General features: G+C 49.0%; 4 protein-coding genes across 5 annotated transcripts; 2 read left to right on the top strand and 2 right to left on the bottom strand.

Moving 5' to 3' along the window:
- Positions 1–969: 969 nt before the first annotated feature.
- On the top strand, positions 970–7,420 carry LOC121598711 (probable peroxisomal acyl-coenzyme A oxidase 1). The gene is made up of 10 exons (XM_041925937.1): positions 970–1,159; positions 1,297–1,822; positions 4,728–4,887; positions 4,964–5,256; positions 5,342–5,747; positions 5,821–6,174; positions 6,254–6,409; positions 6,479–6,737; positions 6,812–7,012; positions 7,083–7,420. The coding sequence occupies exons 2-10, from the start codon at positions 1,693–1,695 to the stop codon at positions 7,140–7,142; spliced, it is 2,019 nt and encodes a 672-aa protein (XP_041781871.1). The 5' UTR covers positions 970–1,159; positions 1,297–1,692; the 3' UTR covers positions 7,143–7,420.
- A 313-nt stretch (positions 7,421–7,733) lies between these two features.
- Positions 7,734–11,199, bottom strand: LOC121598721 (WW domain-binding protein 2). Its single transcript, XM_041925954.1, has 4 exons — positions 10,666–11,199; positions 9,653–10,431; positions 8,233–8,318; positions 7,734–8,124 (listed from the first exon to the last, which is right to left on the bottom strand). The coding sequence occupies exons 1-4, from the start codon at positions 10,719–10,721 to the stop codon at positions 8,080–8,082; spliced, it is 966 nt and encodes a 321-aa protein (XP_041781888.1). The 5' UTR covers positions 10,722–11,199; the 3' UTR covers positions 7,734–8,079.
- Positions 11,200–12,102: 903 nt separating this feature from the next.
- LOC121598710 (equilibrative nucleoside transporter 4) lies at positions 12,103–17,714 on the top strand. Its single transcript, XM_041925936.1, has 6 exons — positions 12,103–13,407; positions 13,669–13,823; positions 13,901–14,104; positions 14,840–15,054; positions 15,142–15,248; positions 15,863–17,714. The coding sequence occupies exons 1-6, from the start codon at positions 13,178–13,180 to the stop codon at positions 17,004–17,006; spliced, it is 2,055 nt and encodes a 684-aa protein (XP_041781870.1). The 5' UTR covers positions 12,103–13,177; the 3' UTR covers positions 17,007–17,714.
- On the bottom strand, positions 17,397–21,658 carry LOC121598713. 2 transcript variants are annotated; one of them, XM_041925939.1, is made up of 4 exons: positions 21,570–21,658; positions 19,190–19,781; positions 18,561–19,108; positions 17,397–18,473 (listed from the first exon to the last, which is right to left on the bottom strand). In XM_041925939.1, exons 2-4 carry the CDS (start codon positions 19,371–19,373, stop codon positions 17,790–17,792), a joined length of 1,416 nt encoding a protein of 471 aa, XP_041781873.1. In that variant the 5' UTR covers positions 19,374–19,781; positions 21,570–21,658; the 3' UTR covers positions 17,397–17,789. The 2 variants fall into 2 exon arrangements, with proteins under 2 accessions (XP_041781873.1, XP_041781874.1); XM_041925940.1 differs by having other exon boundaries at positions 19,190–19,746; positions 21,570–21,656.
- Between the last annotated feature and the right edge of the window lie 101 nt (positions 21,659–21,759).

Raw genomic sequence — 21,759 nt, 5'->3', positions numbered from 1 at the left:
GGTTTAAAATTGGTTACTACTTAATGTTTGCAAATATCTTTGGGAAATTTAATTCTCTTAAAGGGCACATGATGATTCCGAAATATTTTATTTTTTAATATTTTCATTTGATACCCTTTATCTCTTCGACCGGCCTACCCGAGTATCCCATACATGTTGTATGAGAAGTGATACTTTTTAACTTAAAACTTATGGTGTAATTAATATTAAAATTTCAAATTTGGTTTAATAATAAAGGCATTGGTCTTATTCAGTTTTTTGTAGAAATGGGAAGTTTGAAATTTCATTTACTATTTTTTAAGTATTTTGTTTTATACATGAAACCGTATATGGTATGCTTCAATGCACCATATGAAATGAATTAGTAATAATGTACTTTATGAATTATTTTGATAATTTGGATAGAATATGAATAGAAACGCAGAAACAATTCATAGTATCACAGTAGAATCAATACAAATGTTGTATGGAACAGCAGTAAAACATCGATTTAAAAGGCGAGTTGGTATTAAAATAAAAAAATAGTAAACGAGTGTATAAAAATCCCATTTCTTCACTAAAGTAAATAAGACTAATGTCTGCACCTTTGTACTAAATTTGAAATTTTAATTTTTTAACAAAATGTATGGGATACCCGCAGGTATGTCGGTCGTAGTGATAAAGGTGTAAATTTGATCATTGCGACAACGGTTAATCATTGCCGGCCAGAAAATTCACGTTTATTCACGTATTAGCAGGTGTTAATTAATTTAACTTTTATTTATGTTCACTATAAATTTCGCTTATTAGATAATAAGCTCCTCAAAATTGAAAACAATGCAAAAAAGCCCCTAAATTAGAAAAAGCAAGCTGCAACGGTCGTGCGTTTGAATCGGAGCACGCAACCCGAACGCATAAACAGTCCGCCAGTTTGACGTTTCTCTCGCAGCGGGGAATGAAATTGTAAATAAACAACAGCATAAAGGGCAGCAGCAGCAGCAACAAAAAAGCAAGCAACCCCGTAATGTTGCGACCAGATTACGCATTACTTAAGTCGCCCCGCAGTGGGGTGGGGGATGCTCGTCCGCATGTGTGTATGTGTGAAGCGCTTGGAAAGCTGTAAGCATCAACTCCGTTGCGTTGCGTTGCGCTGTTCTCGTACGGACGGTGGACTGTGCAGGTTGGTTGGTGTTCGCGGTTCGCGGGAGGCTCGAAATCCCCCGCTTCGATAAGAGCTTATCAGCTGTCCTGCTGCACATAGAAAGATCCGATACGTGTGTGTATTACCGCACTGATAATCATCGATTACAATTTTAGGGTGAATTTAAAGCTTGAAGGAGCTGGGCGGATACGTGATTGCTTTTGCAGGACCTCACAATTACAGCGCACCCAAAGGTCAGTGTATGGTGTTCGAACGCGACCCGAAAAGTGACACACAAAGGAACACAAGGGGGAGCGCGCTATCTCAAGCTCCCTAATCGCAGGAAGGCGCGCGAGCCTCCACCCATCGACAAAGCAGCACGCTTCCACTGGTCATTCCACAGTCATTCATCGAACAAGGGCCCACCCCATCATCAGTCGCTCGGTGGAAGAGCCCTATTAAGGAGGCAAAAGTGGATTGCGCTTCGTTGCAAGTGAAATAGAAAGTACGTGGCGCACGTAGCGCAATTACGCCAGCAGACGCAACAACAGAAAAGCAACAACACACCAACCATGCCTTCGACCAGTGGTACCGTCAACAAAGACCTGCAGGCGGAGCGGGACAAGTGCACGTTCAACAACGAAGAGTTTACCCTCTGGTGGGTTGGCGGCGAGACGAAGCTAAAGGAGAAGCGATTCCGTGGTAAGCGACTGGGAGGGATCGACCCCATAGAGAGTGAGAAAGGAGAGGGGGCATAGTGGAGGGGATGATGCACATTGGCTTTTCGCCTCCTCTGTGAAGGCCAACGTCAGAAAGTGGAACGCGCGTTGTGGATTTTGCAGCTTCTCGCTTGTGCGAGCATAATGCTGCCGTTGTGCTGTGACTGTCTTTATGACACGGGCTCCGGGAACCGGTCTCGGTCGTATGATGCAAGACACTGTGACGAGCTTTAGCCGGTCCCCGCTCGTCCCACTGCCAACGGCGTTGGGAGAGTTGGGAGCGCGAACGAGATCGTTCTAGAGAGGGCAAGGCAATAGTAGGGGTACGTTAGGAGCAATTAAAAGCGGAGATTTCAACAACAAATGCTCGCAAGGGGCTGAAAGGTACACACTTGAGATTGTTTGCCGGTAGGAAAGGAAGGGATGATTACACTTCAACCATATTGCTGGACAATTCGATGTAAAACAATGCAATGTGAGGCAGTTCGGTGGCTTTTGGCAAGGAAAACTGAGTCTTTCTTACTGATATATAATCTTATTGAGAGTATTTAATGGTAATTATTACCAAGAATTAATATTGCATATCATATTCTAAGGTCACAATTCCAGCTTGATTGCTTTAAATTGTTCTCAGTGCAAATAACACGTACACAAACACCCTTCAACCGGTCAAGGGTGAAGTTCAATTCCAATTTCGTTATCTTACGCGCTAAATCTCCCTAGATACCTTTAATTTTTAATTGCCGGACCCACTGATCGCCTTCTTGCCACCCCCCCCCCCCTCGGGCGCGCATTTGCTGCCTGCAAGTCATCGTTATTTTGCGCGATTCACGTTCGAGTGCCCTCCTGCTAGTGTTAACGCGCATTCAAGATTGTTGTGAACATAGATTATCGTCCGGCCGGCTTTATTTGTGAATGTATGAATGCGAATCGAACGAATCTTTCAATATGCGCTAATCACGCGCTTATCAATCCCGGTCAAGCGATTTGCTGTCGTAGCCAAAGCCAAAGCCAAAGAAGTCACGTAGTAAACAAATGACGTTAAAGCGAATGCTCGGTGGGAGAAGGAACGAAACGAAATTGGTCCATTCTAGCTGATGGTTTTAATAAGACTCACTTTTACATTGTAGTGTTTTATACTATCTGTGAGTTACCTTTGGCATTTGGTCAACTACAAACTACTAGAACTCAAACTAGATCTACAACACGTCGTGTCAATAGCTGGCTTGGCCTGACACGCGTAGCGATAATTCAAATCCTACGAGGAACTCCTACCTGTTTTTTCGTCGTCCTTCAGTGCCTTCAGACGCTCGCACATGATCATGTACTGCGTGTTCTTGGACGTCAGATCCTCACCATTGTCCATCATCTTCTTGTAGTCCTCCGTGCTGCTGACGATCTTCTTCCGGATGCTCTGGTGCTTATTAAGCGACTTATCCGTTTTTAGCTGAGATTAGCGTATCCTTCCATATCACGTCCGTCTAAATTGAAGAATTCTTCAATGAGATCACCTTTTTTTCTTTGAAGAGCACTTCCACGCCAGCCTGCGTTAGCTTCGTCATGGACAGGAGAATTTTCCGAAGTTTAGGCAGATACAGGACATTTTCTGTGCTCATCAGAACACGAGACACTCCATTCTTTGCTAAGTCAATACCGGTTGATTCAAAGTTTCCAGGGATGAAAAACACTAGTGATAGATAGCTAGCTTCGAAGATTTCTGGAATCATTTCCGGATAGTAGGTCCTGAGTCAAAATCGGTTCCGGCATCGGAAGCTTCTTATTTCAATTCAAGAACTGATTCTTATTCCGGAGCTAATTCCAGTTCTGGATATAATTCTGATTCCATTACCAGAGCAAATTGCGATTCCCAGGTCGATTTCGATTACGGAGCCGATTCTGATGCCGGAGACAACTTCGGAATCGGCTCTGGAGTCGATTCCGGAATTGGTTCCCGAGTCAATTACGGAATCTGCTCTGGAATTGGCTCCTAAATTGACTACGAAATCGGAATCAATTTCTGCATCGTAGTAGGATGATTGACGATCATCCTCATCGAGCAGCCCTTTTTCATGGGTCCTCTTTTTCCACAGTTATGACATTTTCCGCTAATCTTTTTGCTTCCGTTTATTTTTCGATTTTTTTCCGTCGAAAGACTCCTGTTGGTCGTCTAGAAGCAGTGCACGACGATAGAGCGGCAACGAAACGATCGAAGTTAGCCATATTTTCGTGCTAAAACATAGACGGTTTGACAGTTGGAAAGAATCAACAAAAATTGTCGGGGAAAAAAATTGAGTTGCCTAGCAGCATTGTAAGGCAGAGCAGATATCCCTTTCTTCTAGCTTCGATCCAGCTGCTCGAAGCTGCCGAATCAGATCCTCAAATTGTCGAAGATGGACGCGCAGCGACGTCCCTGTCCTTCAACTAAAGACGTGGGATCTGATTTCGTATGACCATCTGCTTTCCCCAGGACTTCTTGTCAAATGTATCTTCGAGAACGTTTCACATTACCTTCACCGTAGTCTTCTGCTTGTATACATTCCAAGTACTCATCCGGGATGATTCTCTCCAGCAATGACTTGGCCTTTGCGTCCATTTCTTGAAACCCTCAGCAGCCTTCTCTGCAACGTCTTTCACTACAGCGTCCCACACCTTCCAGGCTTGCAGAAATACTTCGACGCGAATCTTCCAGGTGTCGTAGCCTGTTCCGAAAACCTGCGGGATTCCGAGAACCGCCACCTTTTTTCTACTTGTCTGGGCCAATAACCTAAACAAGTCCGATCTGCCATTGCATTTTTTCGAACCACACACGATTGCTAGATCTGCAACAGAAACCCTCTACCACGCTTACTTTGTTTTTATTTATGGCTTTTTGTCTTTCTTTTCCGCAGAGGACTTCTTCCTAAATGATCCCGAGCTGCAGGAGAAGGTGCCGCTGCACTTCCTTTCCCACAAGGAGCTGTACGAGGAATCGGTCCGCAAGGCGACGGTCGCGTTCCGGAAGGTGCGCAAGATGAACGAAATGGGCCAGGACGGGGTGGACAACTACTCGTGAGTATCTGCAACAAATCGATTGGGTGAGTTACAATGCTTAACATTCCCCAAACAAATGCTTCACACATTGCAGCGCACTGCTGGGAGGACTGCTGGGAACGGGCATCCTGAAGCAGGGCAATCCGCTCACCGTGCACTACGTCATGTTTCTGCCGGCCATCCTCGGGCACGGCACGCCGGAACAGCAGGCCGAATGGTTCGGGCGGGCCTGGAACTGCGAGATTATTGGCACGTACGCACAGACCGAGCTGGGGCACGGGACGTTCCTGCGCGGGCTGGAAACGACCGCCACGTACGACGAGCGGACGAAGGAGTTTGTGCTGCACAGCCCAACGCTGACCGCTTACAAGTGGTGGCCGGGAGGATGTAAGATGGGATTGGGTCAATTGGGAAAGCCAACTACATACAGAAACACACACATTTCTAAAAAAATCTCTTTTTCGCTCCACAGTGGCACAAACGGCCAACTACTGCGTGGTGATGGCGCAGCTCTACTCCAAGGGACAGTGCCACGGCATCCAGCCGTTCATCGTGCAGCTGCGCGACGAGGAGTCGCACGTCCCGATGAAGGGCATCACGATCGGCGACATCGGCAACAAGCTCGGCATGAACGGGGTGAACAATGGCTTCCTCGGGTTCGATCACGTGCGCATCCCGCGCAAGAACATGCTGATGAAGAACGCCAAACTGCTGGAGGACGGCACGTTCGTGAAGCCACCGTCGCAGGCGCTCACCTACGGCACGATGATGTTTGTGCGCGTGGTGATCTGTCGCGATATGGCGGCGTACCTGTCGAAGGCGGTCACGATCGCCGTCCGCTATTCGGCCGTCCGTCGCCAGAGCCACATCAATCCGGAGTGAGTGTGACAGCTTTTAGCAAACGTTGTTCCTCTTCATTTTGCTAATCCGTTTGAGTGATTGCTTTTGCAGCCAGCCGGAAGTGCAGGTGATCGACCATCTGACGCAGCAGTACAAACTGTTCCCGGCGCTTGCGAAGAGCATCATCTTCAAGCTGACGTCGGACAACCTGTGGGACATGTACAACCAGGTCACGTCCGAGCTGGACAAGGGCGATCTGGAGCGGCTGCCGGAGCTGCACGCGATCGCCTGCTGTCTGAAGGCGATCACGACGGCCGACGCTGCGGCCGGTGTGGAGCTGTGCCGGATGGCTTGCGGTGGCCATGGTTACATGACGTGCTCCAACTTTTACGGCACGTACGGTATGGTGACGGCGGCCTGTACGTACGAGGGCGAAAATACGGTCCTCCTGCTTCAAACTGCTCGGTAGGGATGGTTGTTGGGACCTTTTTCACCTTTTTCTTAAAGGATATTATTAACTTGCTTTATTGCGCTGTACTTGCAGCTACTTGATGAAAGCGTGGCAGCAGGCCCAGCGGGGACAGGAGCTAGTGCCCACCGTCCAGTATCTGGCCCGGTTCCTCAGCAGCAAAAACCGTCGCATGGATTGGGACGATTCGATCGGCGGTATCGTTCGCGCCCTGCAAACCGTTGCTGCTGGGTAGGGGGGGCACAAATAGTAAGCAAAATATGCCAAAAATGTTAAACTTTCACCCCTTTTTCATTGCAGCAAACTGCGCCTCGCAGCCGAACACATCGAGCAGCGGCAGAAGCGTGGCGCCACGCTGGAGGAAGCAACCAACCAGACCTCGATCGAGCTGGCCCGCACGGCCGACGCCCACTGTCGGGCCTTCCTGGTGCAGTCCGGGTGCGAGATGATCGAAAAGGGCTGCGCCACGGCTTCGCCCGAGCTGGCCAAGGTGCTGCGCACGATCTACCATCTGTACGCGTACGATGAGGCGCTGAAGTCGCTCGGCGATCTGCTGCGGGTAAGCCGTCACACTACTCCGAATTGAAGTGATATGTAAAGGGTTTAATACATGGTATATTCTTTCTCCGGCAGTTCACCACCATCTCGGAGAGCGACATCAACCGGCTGCAGGCGAAGCTGGAGGATGCGCTGACGGAGCTGCGCCCGAATGCGGTCGGCATTGTCGACTCGTTTGACCTGCCGGACGATGTGCTCGGTTCGCCGCTCGGCGCCTACGATGGCAACGTGTACGAGCGGCTGTACGAGGAGGCGAAGAAGAGCCCCCTCAATCAGGTAAGCTTATTGGGCGGGTCAACACGGGTTGTTACACGGTCTTGATTTGTGTTTTGTTTTTTCGTTTCAGGAACCTGTTAATCAATCATTCCACATGTATTTGAAACCGTTCATGAAGTCGAGCCTGTAGAGGAGTTTTACTTTCCAAAACAAAACCCCGGTTTGCAGTGTGCGAGCGCGCACAACGGTCTGGTGATAGTGGAACATGTTGGTTAACGTACTAAGCGATTTTTTTGTTTATGTTATTTTATGTTATGTGGGGCAGAGGTGTATGGAAGCCTTTTTATAGACAAATTTTCTATTAAACAGAAAGTGGGAGGAATGCACACAAATACAGTGCGCATTTGGCATACACTTTACACTATGCAGTTGTTAAATATATACATCATACAACCGTAAAAACGGAAATTCGCAACGCCATTGTTTCTATTTCTTTCCGTAAACGAATCTTTCCTTTCACTAAACGCACGAACCGGCTGGTTTTGAGATGTGTTTGCTTTAGTATAAGATACTGGTTATTTATTGTTTGAATACAATTTTACACGTACGTGCAATTAACAGTGCGTAGCAGCAGTTTGGATAGAAGTACTAAACCAACGACAAAGTTATGCGCGCGTTCCCCTTGCCCCTTTTTGGGCTGACGGAACCTTCGCTCACTTCATACGGGAATGGTTGAATAAAATGGCAAATAGTGTTTGCTACATCTGCGCTTTTTTTTGCATGAGCACAGAAACACGCACATACACCGAAACCATGATCGGGAGTCACCCTTCCCTTTAAGGGACCGACCGAGAATGTCCAACCGAATTGTGATTGTATGCAGCGAAGCAACAACGGCAATAGAAAACGGCGATAAAATCTAAACAATTACATTAAAAAGAGAAAACAATCAAATTATACAACTCTTAACCCACCCCCTGCCCACCGGGGGCCACATTCCGTTTTTTTTGCGAGGGCCGTGTGCACCACCTGTGCGGGGGAACGGGGTTTCGGGGTTCAGTTTTTGATGAAAAACAGTAATCGAATGCACAGATGCATGCGACGGGTTTTCCCTTTTTTTTTTTTGTTTACTGTTCCTTCTTGTTGAGCGAACTGTAGCTTGGCGGTGGTTCCTGAAACGAGCGATATGGAAAATTCGAATCCATTAATTAGCGGCTGCGACTAATTCATTAGGAGGGGGGGGGGGGGAGGGGGAGATTTCATGCCGTTGCGAAACTCACGTAATATGCCGGCGGTGGAACGTAAGCCGTCTGGGGTCTGTTGGGATCGTAGTACGCGCTCTGGGCCGCTTCGGCTTCCTTCGAGTCTGTGGAAAAGTAGAAAAAAAGAAGCATTTGAAAGGTATGAAAAGTGTGCATTAAAAGCTAAAAAAAAAGGAGTATTGCAGCTTCAGGTTTCATTAAATCGAGCTATTAAATAATTGGATTAGACATTCGAACCTGCTGAGCAGTATGGATTCAGATTATGACGAAATTTAATATTGTACATAGTCCATGCAATCCAATTAATGTGAGTGAGGAGTTCTTTCTCAGGACGACAATTAGATAAAGATCGATTACAAATCCTTTTAAAAAGTAAAATCCACCCAATTTCGATCAATTGCTATCTAAATCGCAAATGTAATTTCCATATGGGAAAAGTATTGCTTTTCCCATTGGAATTAATTCAAATATTCCAAAAATGTTCTGAATCAGAATATACTAACGACACGGCGTAAGGATCAATGAGGTTATTCTACGTTCCTCAGCGGAATAGGAGATGCTTCAAGGGCAGGGTAGATCATCCGATGAACCCAAGGAATAGTATAGCGGACGATAAAAATATGTATCCCAGTCATCACTGGGACAGTTTCAGTCCAGTACAACGTGCTGCTTGCAATTCGGTGAAAGTATGTACAAGTTGTTACCGCTTCTCTTGAAATGTTCCCATAATCTACGAGCAATCTGTGGTTTACGATAAAAACTGCGGTTCTCACAAGCAGTTCATGTTGATATGATGTCAGTATTTTGAAGCATTCAAACGGTTTATCACCGTTAGTTCTTAACGATAGCACGCAAATCATATGTTCCGCGACAAAAGCTGCAGATGCTTCCACAATCCTCAAAAAATCCCCAAATTCACTGAGAGCACTCGAAGGCTTTGAGTTATTTGTTAACTCTCTTTACTCTCTTTACTTAACGAGACGCTTTTGTGATAGAAAACATTAATTTCCTACTAAGATCGCTTTCCTAAGAGGTTTTCCATGCCACTTTCCAATTTGGACGTCGTCATTCACCACCTTCAAGATGATTTTCAACAGCTGTGAAATGGTGTATTTGCATCACATTAAAATTTCAATTATTCCACATCATTTTCAACACATCACAAAGCACTGTCAAACTCAATCCAGCTTGAGACGTGTTGAAAATCATGTGAAAGAACTAAATTTCGTCACATGGCAATTTCCTTCATCCCTTGATTAAACAACGGGAAGTACAATCTTTGTTTAAATATTGCCAACCGTCGACATGAAAAACTTATTCAGAACAACCACAAAATGGTTCACACTTGTCAAGCAAAGCAGAATCCAGAAATTACAGCAGTGTATTTATCACCACCACTCTTGCATCGTCTTATCAGTATCCTCTTCTGTTCACTTACTCGGTTGTGGAGGCGCAGTAAAGCCCATCGCACCACTGGACGGTCCCGGCTGCGGGTAGCCACCTTGCGCCACGTTCCCGTTCGGGTAGCCAGCGCCCGGTCCACCGACAAACCCGGCCTGCATCGGGTAGCCGGCACCGGACGCCGGCGGATGCGGATAGCCACCGGCAAACTGCTGCTGCTGCGGCGGCTGCTGCTGTGGCGGATACGGGTAGCCGGCCGGTCCGGTCGGTCCGGCCGCTCCCGGCACAATGCCCGGGTACGGCGGCGGACTGTCGTGCATGTAGATCGTGTTCGGCTGCGGCTGCTCGGGAAAGACGGCCGCTCCCGGCACCCAGCCGTAGTTGTACGGGTTCGGGGTGTAGGCGGGCGGTGGCGCCGCATACCATGCACCGCCGGGCGGCGTGTACGGCGGCGGCGGAGCGTTGCCCGCGTTGCGCTGGGCGATCGAGGCCGCCCGCAACATCGCCTGCCCAAAGTCGATCGCACCGCCGTGCTTGAAGACGATCTTAAACTTCGCCTCGCCCTCCCAGTTGCCGTTCTGCTGGGCCTGCACCTTGCCCTTGATGTAGTTCGCGCCGAAGACGGGCTGCTCCACCTCGACCTCGCGCATCGACACGAACGGCATGCTGAAGGAGCGCAGCGCGTCCGTCTCGCTCTTGCCGTTGTAGATGACGCGGTGCGTGGTGAGGTAGACGCGGCCCTGCTTGCTACCCTTCATCGCACCGTTGCTGTGGCCCGAGAACTCAATCGTCACATGATCGCTGAAGATGAGTATTCTGTAGGGGGAGAAGAAGCGATAGGAAAAACAATCACAATGGAAGAATGGTGATGGATGGAAATGTCCGGAAAATTATCGTATCTGCCACTGGTCTGCTTACATTACCAGACCGTTCTAGGGTAATGACGCATGTGTATGTGTGTGTGTGTGTGTGTGTGTGTGTGTGTGTGTGCGCGTTGTGTTTACATTTGTGTAGAAAAAGTAAGCCAACGAAACAACATGGCCAACTTACCCTTCGCCAGCGTGTATCAGTACGCCATTGTTGGCGTGTGCGGTGTTTAGCGACATTTTCTAGACCGCTTTTCCCTCCCGCTCGAAACAATAGATCACACGAGGATTGCCTAACGTTGTAGCTTCACCAACTACAGCCACACAGCCACACAGCCACACTCGGCTGCTAATTTTCACGCTTATCGCCCCGCGATTGGTGGTCCAGCTCGACTGATGAGTCACGCTCGTCGCAGCAAATAACTACGACCTTTTATTCTTGCACAAATGACGACGATGATGATGATGATTAGTCGGGGTTTGTTTGTGTTGTGCGTTGCACCGCTTTTTTTTCTTGCACTTGCTTCGCTGGTTATCTTCTCAATCGTTTCGTTGCACGTGTTGCACGGGCAAACCTTTCTTGTTTTGCTCTAACAATCGTCACGAAATTTGGGGTAACTTTAGCACTAAACAACAATTTCAAGCTCCCTGCGCACTTTCTACAGCCGAGCGGAATGTAGGGCCGAAGATGAATCAACCCAAAATAAACGACAAAAACACGTCAGTTGCACAGTGGGCCGTGTTGCGGTATTTACCAATGACAGCGTGCAAAAATCAGTTTTTTTTAATAACAATTTGTGGATTTTTACAACACAACTTGATAAAATTTCGGTATTTTTTTTTTCTTCAAAATTTTCATATGGTAACAGGAAAACGATTTTTTCTGAATTGTTGTGCGTCGCAATTTTTTTTAAATTTCTACCACGGTGTGCAGAGCCGCGGACAGAACTGTCAAACGCGGGCGGCTATTTGAGCGACTCCGGAAAAGCGGCTGAAATCAGGGCAGCTAACGGCTCAGCAGAAAACTGCTTTGGTTGCCGAATTTTATCCTATTAAATTCCGATGAACTGGAGCTGGTTTTCCCCGAAACGCTTTCACTGGACAGTGCTGACTCCATCGCAAAACGTATAAATTTGGAAAAAACATTTATGAAAAAAAATGCAAAATTAGCTTACAAAAATTAATCTTATTAGAATGATGATAATTTTAAAAAAATATTTATCTTTCCTATGGGAAGAGCTAGATAACAATTAATGGAAAATCAAACAATATAAATCAACAAATATGGTTTAAACTGTTCGCTAATAAAATTATTATTTCTATTATTGTAATTAATAACGTTTACAGGCATTTGAAAACAAATACAGCACATCACAGATGTTATTCCTTGTTTTAAATAGATACTTATTTTGCTAAATTCTTCCAATGCATGCCACGGCGAAAAGTCGATGGAGCAGCATGGTCATTTTTAAAATTATTTGACAGTCCAACACATTCCAGCAACACCGCACGAGCGGGACAACGGGCAAAAGCGACAGTCATACAAGAGAGAAAGAGATAGAACACAAACCGATAGCAAGTGGGAAAAGCCGAGCCACTGCGTTCATATGCGCAGGACGCATTTGGCGAGCTGCCGTCGGTGCGTGTGCGTGCGGGCCAGAAAAAAAAACAGAAACATAAATATATCCATCTTGTCATAGCTGTACGTTCCCTGCAGCCCGTAAGGTGGCCCGGTAGCGGTCTGGACGACTCGGGGACCTGTGTGTGTTTTATCCGTGTTTTCCGAGCAAAAGCAAAAACGTTTTCCCGATCCGTAGAAAAGTGAACAAATGGCTTTACAGTCCTCGCTGTGCTGTTTAGGCTAAGTGTGGCAGATTTAGGTAGTGGAACACCAGGGCAAACTTACTCCCCCCCCCCCCCCCCCCCCGCCAAAATGGCCTCTGGAAAGTGTGTCCGGATGGCCGTGCCGCCCAGTGCACGGTGTAACGGTGCTGCCCCCTCACATCCGTCCCACTTCCGGCTGCTGCCGTCGGCCAGTGCGGTGGAAAATCTGTTCCAATCGCGTGCCAACCAGTGATTCCAGCGAGAACGGTGGAGGAAACAAAAAAGCGAGCAGCATACCATGCTATCGATTGTGTGCCGTCTGTGACCTTTGCGGAGGCTGAAAAGTGCGTACGGGGATAAACAATTTCACCTGTTCTTCTTTTTCTGCTTCCTCTGTGCGCGCTCTCTCTCTCTGCTGTGCCGTTGTGTGCACGAGTGTGTGTGTGTGTGTGTTTTTGCACTAGTTTCAGACAGTAGGCGACGCCAAACGGCCGCGTCGTGCGCGACGCTGTCAAGGGAACATCAAGGATGAGCAGCGTGAAAAATCGAAACGATCGAAACGCGTTTCACAGCTTGTGCGAGTACGGCCGTGTAGTGTGCACAGGGAAGCGGCAACAACCCCTGCCCGACGGGGTCACCAGCTGCCCCGGGAACGCCTCCGAGTAGTTTTGCCCAGCTCGCATCGGTCACCCCATTGTATAGGTGTTTGTGTGCGTGTGTGTGTGTTTGTGAGTGTGAAGGTACAAATCACGCTCGGTAGGAGAGAGGGAGGGAGGGGTCCCACTTTCTCGTGCCCACGCGTGGGACGGGAAGCTTCATCGCCCTCAAAACGGTTTGCGTCGAAAGAAGGTCACACCTGGGCAGCGCGCAGGATGATGGAAGCATCGGAAACGGGTAGCAGCAACGGCAGGGGAGGCGGAGGAGGCGGTGATAGTAATGGGGGCGGGCATACCTCCTCCTACGAGCCGCTGGAAGGGCGTCGTACCTTCGACACTGCCGACAGTCCCGAGCTGGACGGTGGAGGGCCGCCCAAGGATCGGCGCCGTCTCGTCTTCTTCGCCCTCATGACGGCCGGTGTCGGGTTCGTCCTTCCCTATAACAGGTGCGTACAAGTATGTATATGTGTGTGTGTGTGTGATAGAGAGAGAACGAAGACGAGTTTGTCTGTATGTGTGTGTGTGTGTGAGTGTTTTGGTAGCAAGGATACAACTGGATTTAATCCTTCGGTACATCTGCACTCGCTAACGGCGTTACGGCATCGTCACCGTTCTGCTTCCCCGGAGTGTCTCTAGTACGCGTGTACTTGAAGTTTTCCACACCCACCTATGCACCCTCTCATCACAACCCCTCCATTTTTTTTTAGCTTTATAATCGCGGCCGACTACTGGCAGTCACGGTTCCCGGGCCAGTCCGTTGCGCTCGACATGTCGATGACTTACATCATCGTCGCACTGGCGACGGTATTGCTGAACAACGTGTTTCTCACGCTAGCACCCTTCCGGGTGCGGGTAGCGTTCGGTAGGTTTTGCCCATGTTCCCAACACGTAACACCACGTAACTAACGCTCGCACTGTTCGCACCCTTCGACGCAACAGGCTACGCCGTTTCCTTCACGACGCTCGTGTTTGTGGCCCTGTGCGAGGTGGCCTGGCACATGTTCACCGCCAAAACGGCCTACTCGGTCAACCTGGCGGCGGTATCGCTCGTTGCCATGGGCTGCACGATCCAGCAGTCCAGCTTCTATGGGTTCGCGAGCATGCTGCCGAAACAGTACACGCAGGCGGTAATGGCCGGAGAGAGTAAGTATACACCAATTGGTGGGTATAATTGGTAGAAATATCTAAGATATGGGTGGAGAATATCTGATCACCACCGATGGAATGTCCGGCGGGACTCAACAAGGTACTCCTCCTTTGAATATATTTCTGGGAAACATCTGAATACCCCGTAGGTGTAGACTTGGTTGGAATAACAAAGATGTTCCTCTGAATTTCGAAATATCTGAATATCTCTCAAGGAATATGTTGCAGGAATATCGAAAGGTACTCCACGTCTGAGGAATATCAGTATACCACGGGTCGAAAAACAGGTTTGAATAATGGGATAAAGATACTTGAAAAATATCTGAATATCTTTGGAGGATTTTCGGTAAAATCTCTGGAATACAGACGTATCTATTCTGAAGATATGTTTTCACAATCTCAGCACCTCTGGAGAAATATCTGGCAGGACTAACGAAGATATTTCTCTGAAGATCTTTTCTACATGCGCGACCTATGCAGGCTTTCCGTAACACGTAGCCTTCCTACTGGAGGATGGTTCATTCTAGACTTGAACCCATGACGGATTTATTTGGCAGGAATTCCGAAGTACTCAACAATAACTCTCGAATGTTTGAATACTACTGGAGGAATATCTTCCAGAAATGAACTCTCCTCTCAAGACCAAACCAGCGAATATCTGAGTACCTCTGGAGAGATATCTTACCACAACATCATAACATTATTTCTTATTTTTCTTTCCCTGGTTTGCAGGTTTGGCCGGATTCTTAGTATCTTCCAACCGTGTCGTCACGAAGCTGCTGATCAAGAGTGACCGCGCCTCGACGGCCATCTTCTTTCTAACCTCGACCGTGTACATTGCATTCAGCTACGTGCTGCACTCAATCACGACCCACTCGCCGTTCGTGCGGTACTACATGAAGGCCTGTGCCAAAATTGTCCTCCGCCCGGACGACGATCACACACTGGTAGGTGATGTATGAGAGTCGCGCAAACTTGGATCCACTAAGTTATTCACTATTTTGCATCTCTTTTTTGTTTTGTTCCCTCATTAGAGTGAAACCCTAGATGGAGACATATCGAGTACGCGGTACGGTGTCCTAACGCTAGACTCCAGCCCACCCGTACACATGCCGCCGGGATCAACAGCGCTAAGCTTTAGGTAAGGTCCTCTAACCATTTTCAACATCGTTGGGATATCTCGTATAATTATTCACGAGTTTCGCATGTTACGGATTAAATATCTTTAAAATTGAGCCGGTCTCATGGTACAGTCGTCAACTCGTACGACTTAATAACATGCCCGTCATGGGTTCAAGCCCCAAATAGACCGTGCCGCCATACGTAGGACTGACTATCCTGCTATGGGGGGAAATCAATAAGTCACTGAAAGCCAACCCCACAAGTGGGTTGGTAGGCCTTGACCGGCATCGGTTGTTGAGCCAAAGAAGAAGAAGAAGAAGAAAATTGAGGAATTAAAGAAAATTCACGAAACTTTCCAGATTCTTGAGTCATCAAATCTTAATGAAACTTCAAAATTTCGAATTTTTTATAAATAAATCATACAAACTTGCTGGATTAATGAAATTTTCTTGATATGTCAATAATTTATGAATCTGAAGGTCCTGTTTCAAATTCGATGTATCATTCAGATGACTCTTTATCGACGGTTCATATAAATGATTCTGCTGAAAAGATTCATAAAGCAGAACATTACTCCTATTAGATCCTGAGACATATCCAATAACGGCCCTCTATCTCGCTTCCTCCTTTCAGCAACCCGGTGTACGACCTGTCCAATCCTACCGCCGGCGAAACAGTGCTAGAAACCAACATGACAAACCTGACGTCTTCGGCCGGTGGAACCACGACCGCAACCCGCTCGATAACCGCAACGGCCGCCCCGAACGCGGACGTACCGAACGTCGCGTTCAAGGTGGAGCACGTGATGACGCCCGACATCTGCAGCTCGGGCCGGCTGGGCAGCTTTCGCAGCGGGCTCGAATCGCGGTGGAAGGTGGCCCGCGCCATCTACCCCTACATGGCCTGCATTGCGATGGCCTACTGCGTGACGCTTTCGCTCTATCCCGGCATCGAGTCGGAGATCATATCGTGCAACCTCGGCACCTGGATGCCGGTGCTGCTGATGTTCACCTTCAACGCGTCGGACGTGGTCGGCAAGCTGCTGGCTGCCGTACCGTACGGTTGGTCCCGCCGCCAGCTCATCCTGATGTCGGGCCTGCGCGCCCTGCTCGTGCCGCTCATCCTGCTGTGCTGCTCGCCGCGCGAGCAGCCCGTCATTGCGGGCGAGGCGGCCGCATTCATCTTCACGGCGGCGCTCGGCATCACGAACGGGCTGGCCGGCAGCCTGCCGATGATGCTCGCCCCGGACAAGGTGTCGGCGACGCTGCGCGAAGTGACCGGCAACATGATGACGCTCTCGTACAACATTGGCCTGACGGCCGGTTCGCTCGTGGGGTACGTGTTCGATGCGATGCTCGGGCCGCAGCTACCGAACCCCTGCCCGCAGTACCCGTTCGTGCCACCGAAGCCGAACCAACCGCCGACGGGCGGGATGGGCATCAACGGGAGCCATCCGGTGGCTGGCAGCGGGGGTATTAGTAGCGCCAGCACCAGCACGACCGTTGCGACCACGCTGCTCACCACGCTTACGGTGGCGATTCTGCGCAGTACGGCTGCGCCGGAAGCGACGACGCCGTCCAGCAGCATCACGCCGTTGGCTACGGCGGCCACCAGCTTCACCACACTGAGGAGTGGGATGGAAGGGATCAGTACGATGGCACCAACCGGCGCCCCTTCCCCACCACTGGACGGTGCGCAACAGCTGGCAACGGTGGCGGCGACGCTGCTCTACAACGCTACCAGCTCGCTACTCGATACCGGCTCATCGCAGGATTAAAGCGCGAACTCCAGCGCGAACTCGGTGACATCTTGCCCCATCCCTCCAGGCACACAGCAGTAGAAAAGCGCAGTGGGACAGCGTGGCGTTTAGAAATCTCTCCTCCCGAATGCTCTATTTCACAGTTTCACCCTTCCACAGTCGATCGACGCTTCTTAACTCTAGCCTGATTGGACTGACGGAGCATCGGCTCATCGTTTTTTTGGTGGATAGTAGTATTGCCCTAACCTTTGCTAAAGGAGTGCAGCTGTACAGTGTGAGTGGGGCAAAACCAATATCTCTAAGAGCGGGCTGCGTAAGGGCGTGCATGATTGGGTCGTTTTGGAATAGGTGGCGCTTACATACAGAATCTCGTTCGTTATCATTTTCCTTCCTTTGTCATGATGAGATGTGTGTGATTGGGGTTTTTTTGTGGGAAAGGTTGGGATGTACGCAAGGGTAGGCTCGCTAATAATTGGGGAGAAACGTGACTAGAAACCAAAGAGAGAAAAGAGACACAATGTACTTAAACTATACCGGCTACCGGAGCGATGTATAAATTTGGAAAGGTTTAGGGAGTAGGCAAACAAAAAACAAAAGCATATGAACATACAAACAACACTCACACACACACACAGATACACTCCAACACAGTGGCCGACATTCAGAGTAAACGCAACGTTGTGACCGGTAAAACACGATGTAAAATAAATGATACTAATTAATGTACTAGATAATTGGCCCGTTCGTAGCGTAGTCCGGATCACTGGAATGGATCGAATTGGTCTCTGAACTTGCCGCCCTTTAAAGCGACTCATCGTGCTGCCGGATGCAGAACAGGCTGGCCAGCTTCTGTTTGCGCGATTTGCGCTTCTTCCTGCGGCGCCGGCACTCGTGACACGCGACACACTCCTCGGCCGGCTGACCGGTCTCGAACCGGCCGGCTGCCGGCGGCGACCGTACGGACGGTGTGCGGCGGCGCAGCTCCGGCCGCCCGCCAGCCGCCGGCGAACCGGCCAGCGACGGTAGCAGCTGCTCGTAGTCGGGCGAAAAGTCCCCGTCCGGCTCACAGTCACCGCTGGACAGGGCGGCGCCCGGTGCCGGATGGGACGAGGTCGGTGGGCTGGCGAGCAAAAACTCAAACAGCAAGTCGTCGGTGGGGCTCGTCTGGGTGGCGATGGTGCTGGTCGGTTGCCCCTGCGGCTGCACCTTGTACAGCGAGGACTGGCTGCCGTAGCACGAGCCGGCCGTGGTTTGCTGCTCGCGCAGCAGCTGCCGGCGCTGCTCGCGTGCCCGCTCCTGCTCCAGCAGGTGGTCGTTCTCGAGCCGCAGCGCACTGTTTTTGGACTGCAGCGCGGCCAGCTCGTTGAACACGCTCGTGCGGCACAGGGTGAGCTGCTGCTCGAGGCTGCTCATGTGCAGGCGCAGCTCCCGCACGACCGAGCGCAACGTTTCCACGTCGTTCTCCTGCTCGATCGCTTCCTCCTCCTGAAAGTAAACGGACAAGCAGCGACACCAACATGATCGCACCGGGGACGCTCCTCTAGCACTGCACTGCACGGCGCTCGAACGTACCTCGTCCTTCGAGTCGGCATCGTACGACGTTTCGGGCATCGATTTGTGGCGCACGAGCGTCTTCCGGTCCCGGCCGCTGGCCGGCGGCGGCTTCATCTCCTCGATCATCTGCTTCACCTTGCTCTGCACGTGCCCGTACTTGGACCGGTGGCGCTGGTAGTGCTGCTGCTGGAACGTTGTGCCGACGCTGGCCACACTCACGTTGCCGGTGCTGCCGCCACCGATGCCCTTGCCGAGCGGGGTGACCGCTAGCTTCAGCCGCTGGTCCTTGCTCTGCAGCAAGCTCTCCATCGAGCGCGGCTGACGTATTTTGCGCGCCTTGAGCGTTAGCTTGTCCGTGTTGCGCTGCTCGCCGAGCAGCAGCAGTGCCGGTCCGGGGCCTCCGACATCCGATGGACGGGACGGTAAGCGTTTGCTAAGGTCCCGGCTCGTGTCCCGATCGCTCGTAGAGCTGCTGCGGTTCTCGCCCTCGGTCGACAGTGACGAGTGGCCGCTGGAGGTGTTTGACGAGCCCGATATCACCATGCGCGACCCGTTGCGATCGTCCACTGGTGGGGAAAGATCGGAAAGGGTATGTAGTGGCATCACACTTTGAGCGAACGGGAACGACACTCGGCTTGTCCACTTACCGTTGTTTTTGTCGGAAATGATCCGCTTGGTCGCGGACGTCAGGTGGCGGTGATGATCCGTAAAGCTTTCCGGCTGCTGGTGGCGCTTCGGCAGCTCCGGACTGATCGGTATCTCATCGTCCAGCTCGTCGAACTCGATCAGCAGGTTGGCGGGGAACGTTTCGTCACACAGATCGCGACTCATGGCTGGGCAAACCCGATGGTAGCCGGTGCTGGTATGTACTTTTGTTTAGTGGTTCACCGGGGCAGCAAAATAGATAAACACACACACACACACTCACCCACACAAACACATTCGTTGTTGACGCTAGTACAACACTTGTGAGCCGACGCATCTGCCCGACATCGCATAGTAAACTGTCAACGGTGATCAGTTCCCAGCAACGTACTGCAGCGATCGATGAACCAACACAGATGCACGCAGGTGGAATTTTGTAACACAAAAGCACACACTTACAGACACTAGGCAGCTAAATCTCGTTCGATGACAGCTACTTTGCAGGGAGCGGTTGTGCTCTGTAGTTTGTTGTTGTTCTTTTTATTTGGCTCAATTATCCCTGTTAGCTTGCCAAAAAAACAGGTAATTTATTTCCTTTAAAAAGAGGGGTTTCATGAGCATTTTACACTCATATCTAAGGTAAAACATGATCCAGATTCTCTACACAGAAAATCACCTGTAAATCAGGATCAGGATTTATTGAAAGCTTTCTGTATTTATTTGGCTTTTTGCCATCTGTTGGTTAATCCAGGGATGAGAAACCTACAAAAGTGGTCCAATCCTTCCGATATTTTCAGTCACTTTGCATGCAAGTTTAAGACATGCGTGTAACCTGGGTACTTTCTAACGAATTTTTGAACTCATCTCACTTTTTTCCACAATTTGTTGAGTGATTTGGTGATGGGAAACTTGAAGTTTTGTGAGAACCAATTCCAGCCCGGAATCGGAATCAGGTCCGGAATCCGAATCGGCTTCGGATTTGGAATCAGTTCCGGAATAGAAATTGGAGTTGGTACCGAAATCTCCATGAGATTAAATCGACAGTTAGACAGTTAGCAAGCAGGACCCCCCCCCCCCCCCGTCCTTCATAGCAAGGACTGACCATACGGGAACTGCTTGGTACCTTATAATTCTCGCATGTATTATAGGCCGACATGATCGCGTAGGTGTGTAACGCCAAAAAAAAGAAATAGAATAACGTTACAAAAGAATCTTAGACTGTGGCATACAATCATTACATCGCTCGAGGTTCCCATGAGTTCGCCATCTTTGTAATGGATGGTTTTTCAATCTCGATACTAGCCAAAAAACTGTCGAACTTTATCCATTCCAGTTCCTGAACCTCAAACAGCGTTGAGTCCATATTTTGTACCCTGACCACACCCAACAACAGTATCTCATGAGGCACTGACGAGTGTAACGTAGTTTAAGAATGGATCCGGGATGAGCGTGGTGCTAGCGTTACTTCAATTTGCATAATGCTAGTCTATGATGTTCATGATGACCGGTCTTACAAAAGAATTTAGCATCTTTTTGTAGAACACACCTCCGCATGGAATACAGAGAGTACAGAATAACCTGTTTTGGGTAGATAACAATTTAATGGCCTTGTGAGCCTAACAGGCCAGTAAATCACCTTACTACATAACGGAATCTTATTTCCCAACTGCTAGAATCTGACTTAAGGGTTTCAGACAGCTTTTGCAATACAGAGTTTTCCGGGTGTTCTCATAGTTGGGGAACTGTTCTTTGATTCTATCTCATGGGAAGTTAACTTAATTTGATGGAAATTGGAAGGACTCTATGGCACCCTTTTCGGACAGACTTCTTGGAAATTCGTTGGAAGGGGTGCTATAGAGTCCAATTCCCATTACATTAAGTTCATTTCGTGGAAGAAAGAGTCACTAAAGTGTTTCACAGCCATGAGAACTCCTAAGAAACTCTGTATTTTGAGGATTGCAAACGCTTGCTTGCAGGAAGCGTGATGTCAAAGATTTGGGTCGTTAAAAGTGGCATTTTTATGAAACTTTAGGCTTTTCAATTGGTTGATGTAACAGGCAACATAGTATGGGACCTCAGAGCAAGCCCAACCAGTCGAATTACTCTTTCGTACCACTGAAGATCGCGCTTATAAAACTTCCATCTCAGCTGGAAGATCGAACCTTAAAACTGATAGAGAAATAAAACAAGCATCAGCATATTTTTGTATCTTTCCTGCTTCCTTGCTCGCTTCTAAAAAAAAGATTAGGAGTTCATTCAACGACGGTTTGCAGCAAGGTCGTCCAAACAAGTGGGGAAGCATAACATACGCACACATTCCTCCAAACGTGTTTTAGTGGGGTGGCTTTAATAACATAAAATTTACAAAAAAAAAAAACTTACTCATCTAGTATGGCGACACGCAAACGAGTGAAAAGATGAACCGGGAATGGTACGGTACAGCAGCTTTGAGAAGCTGGTTTTAGTTCTCGAACAATTTCTGAAACAAAACCGGGTGACTCCGAGCAAAAGAGTTTGCCAGCAAACGCTCGAATCAGTTTCGACTGGACCGCACCGTGGAGTGGTTCTCAAT

The sequence above is a fragment of the Anopheles merus genome, chromosome 3L, assembly GCF_017562075.2.
Source record: "Anopheles merus strain MAF chromosome 3L, AmerM5.1, whole genome shotgun sequence".
Lineage (NCBI taxonomy): Eukaryota > Metazoa > Arthropoda > Insecta > Diptera > Culicidae > Anopheles > Anopheles merus.
This window is presented reverse-complemented; position numbering and strand designations above follow the sequence as displayed.

Coding starts and splice junctions, on each gene's coding strand:
- LOC121598710 (XM_041925936.1), top strand. CDS start 13,178: ATGATGGAAGCATCGGAAACGGGTAGCAGCAACGGCAGGGGAGGCGGA. Junction 13,824..13,900: donor CCGGGTGCGGGTAGCGTTCG/GTAGGTTTTGCC, acceptor TCGACGCAACAG/GCTACGCCGTTTCCTTCACG. Junction 15,055..15,141: donor CGGACGACGATCACACACTG/GTAGGTGATGTA, acceptor TTCCCTCATTAG/AGTGAAACCCTAGATGGAGA.
- LOC121598711 (XM_041925937.1), top strand. CDS start 1,693: ATGCCTTCGACCAGTGGTACCGTCAACAAAGACCTGCAGGCGGAGCGG. Junction 5,257..5,341: donor CAAGTGGTGGCCGGGAGGAT/GTAAGATGGGAT, acceptor TTCGCTCCACAG/TGGCACAAACGGCCAACTAC. Junction 5,748..5,820: donor CAGAGCCACATCAATCCGGA/GTGAGTGTGACA, acceptor TTGCTTTTGCAG/CCAGCCGGAAGTGCAGGTGA.
- LOC121598713 (XM_041925939.1), bottom strand. CDS start 19,373: ATGAGTCGCGATCTGTGTGACGAAACGTTCCCCGCCAACCTGCTGATC. Junction 19,109..19,189: donor CATTTCCGACAAAAACAACG/GTAAGTGGACAA, acceptor TTTCCCCACCAG/TGGACGATCGCAACGGGTCG. Junction 18,474..18,560: donor ATGCCGACTCGAAGGACGAG/GTACGTTCGAGC, acceptor GTTTACTTTCAG/GAGGAGGAAGCGATCGAGCA.
- LOC121598721 (XM_041925954.1), bottom strand. CDS start 10,721: ATGTCGCTAAACACCGCACACGCCAACAATGGCGTACTGATACACGCT. Junction 8,319..9,652: donor TACTGCGCCTCCACAACCGA/GTAAGTGAACAG, acceptor ACTTTTCCACAG/ACTCGAAGGAAGCCGAAGCG. Junction 8,125..8,232: donor TTCCACCGCCGGCATATTAC/GTGAGTTTCGCA, acceptor CGCTCGTTTCAG/GAACCACCGCCAAGCTACAG.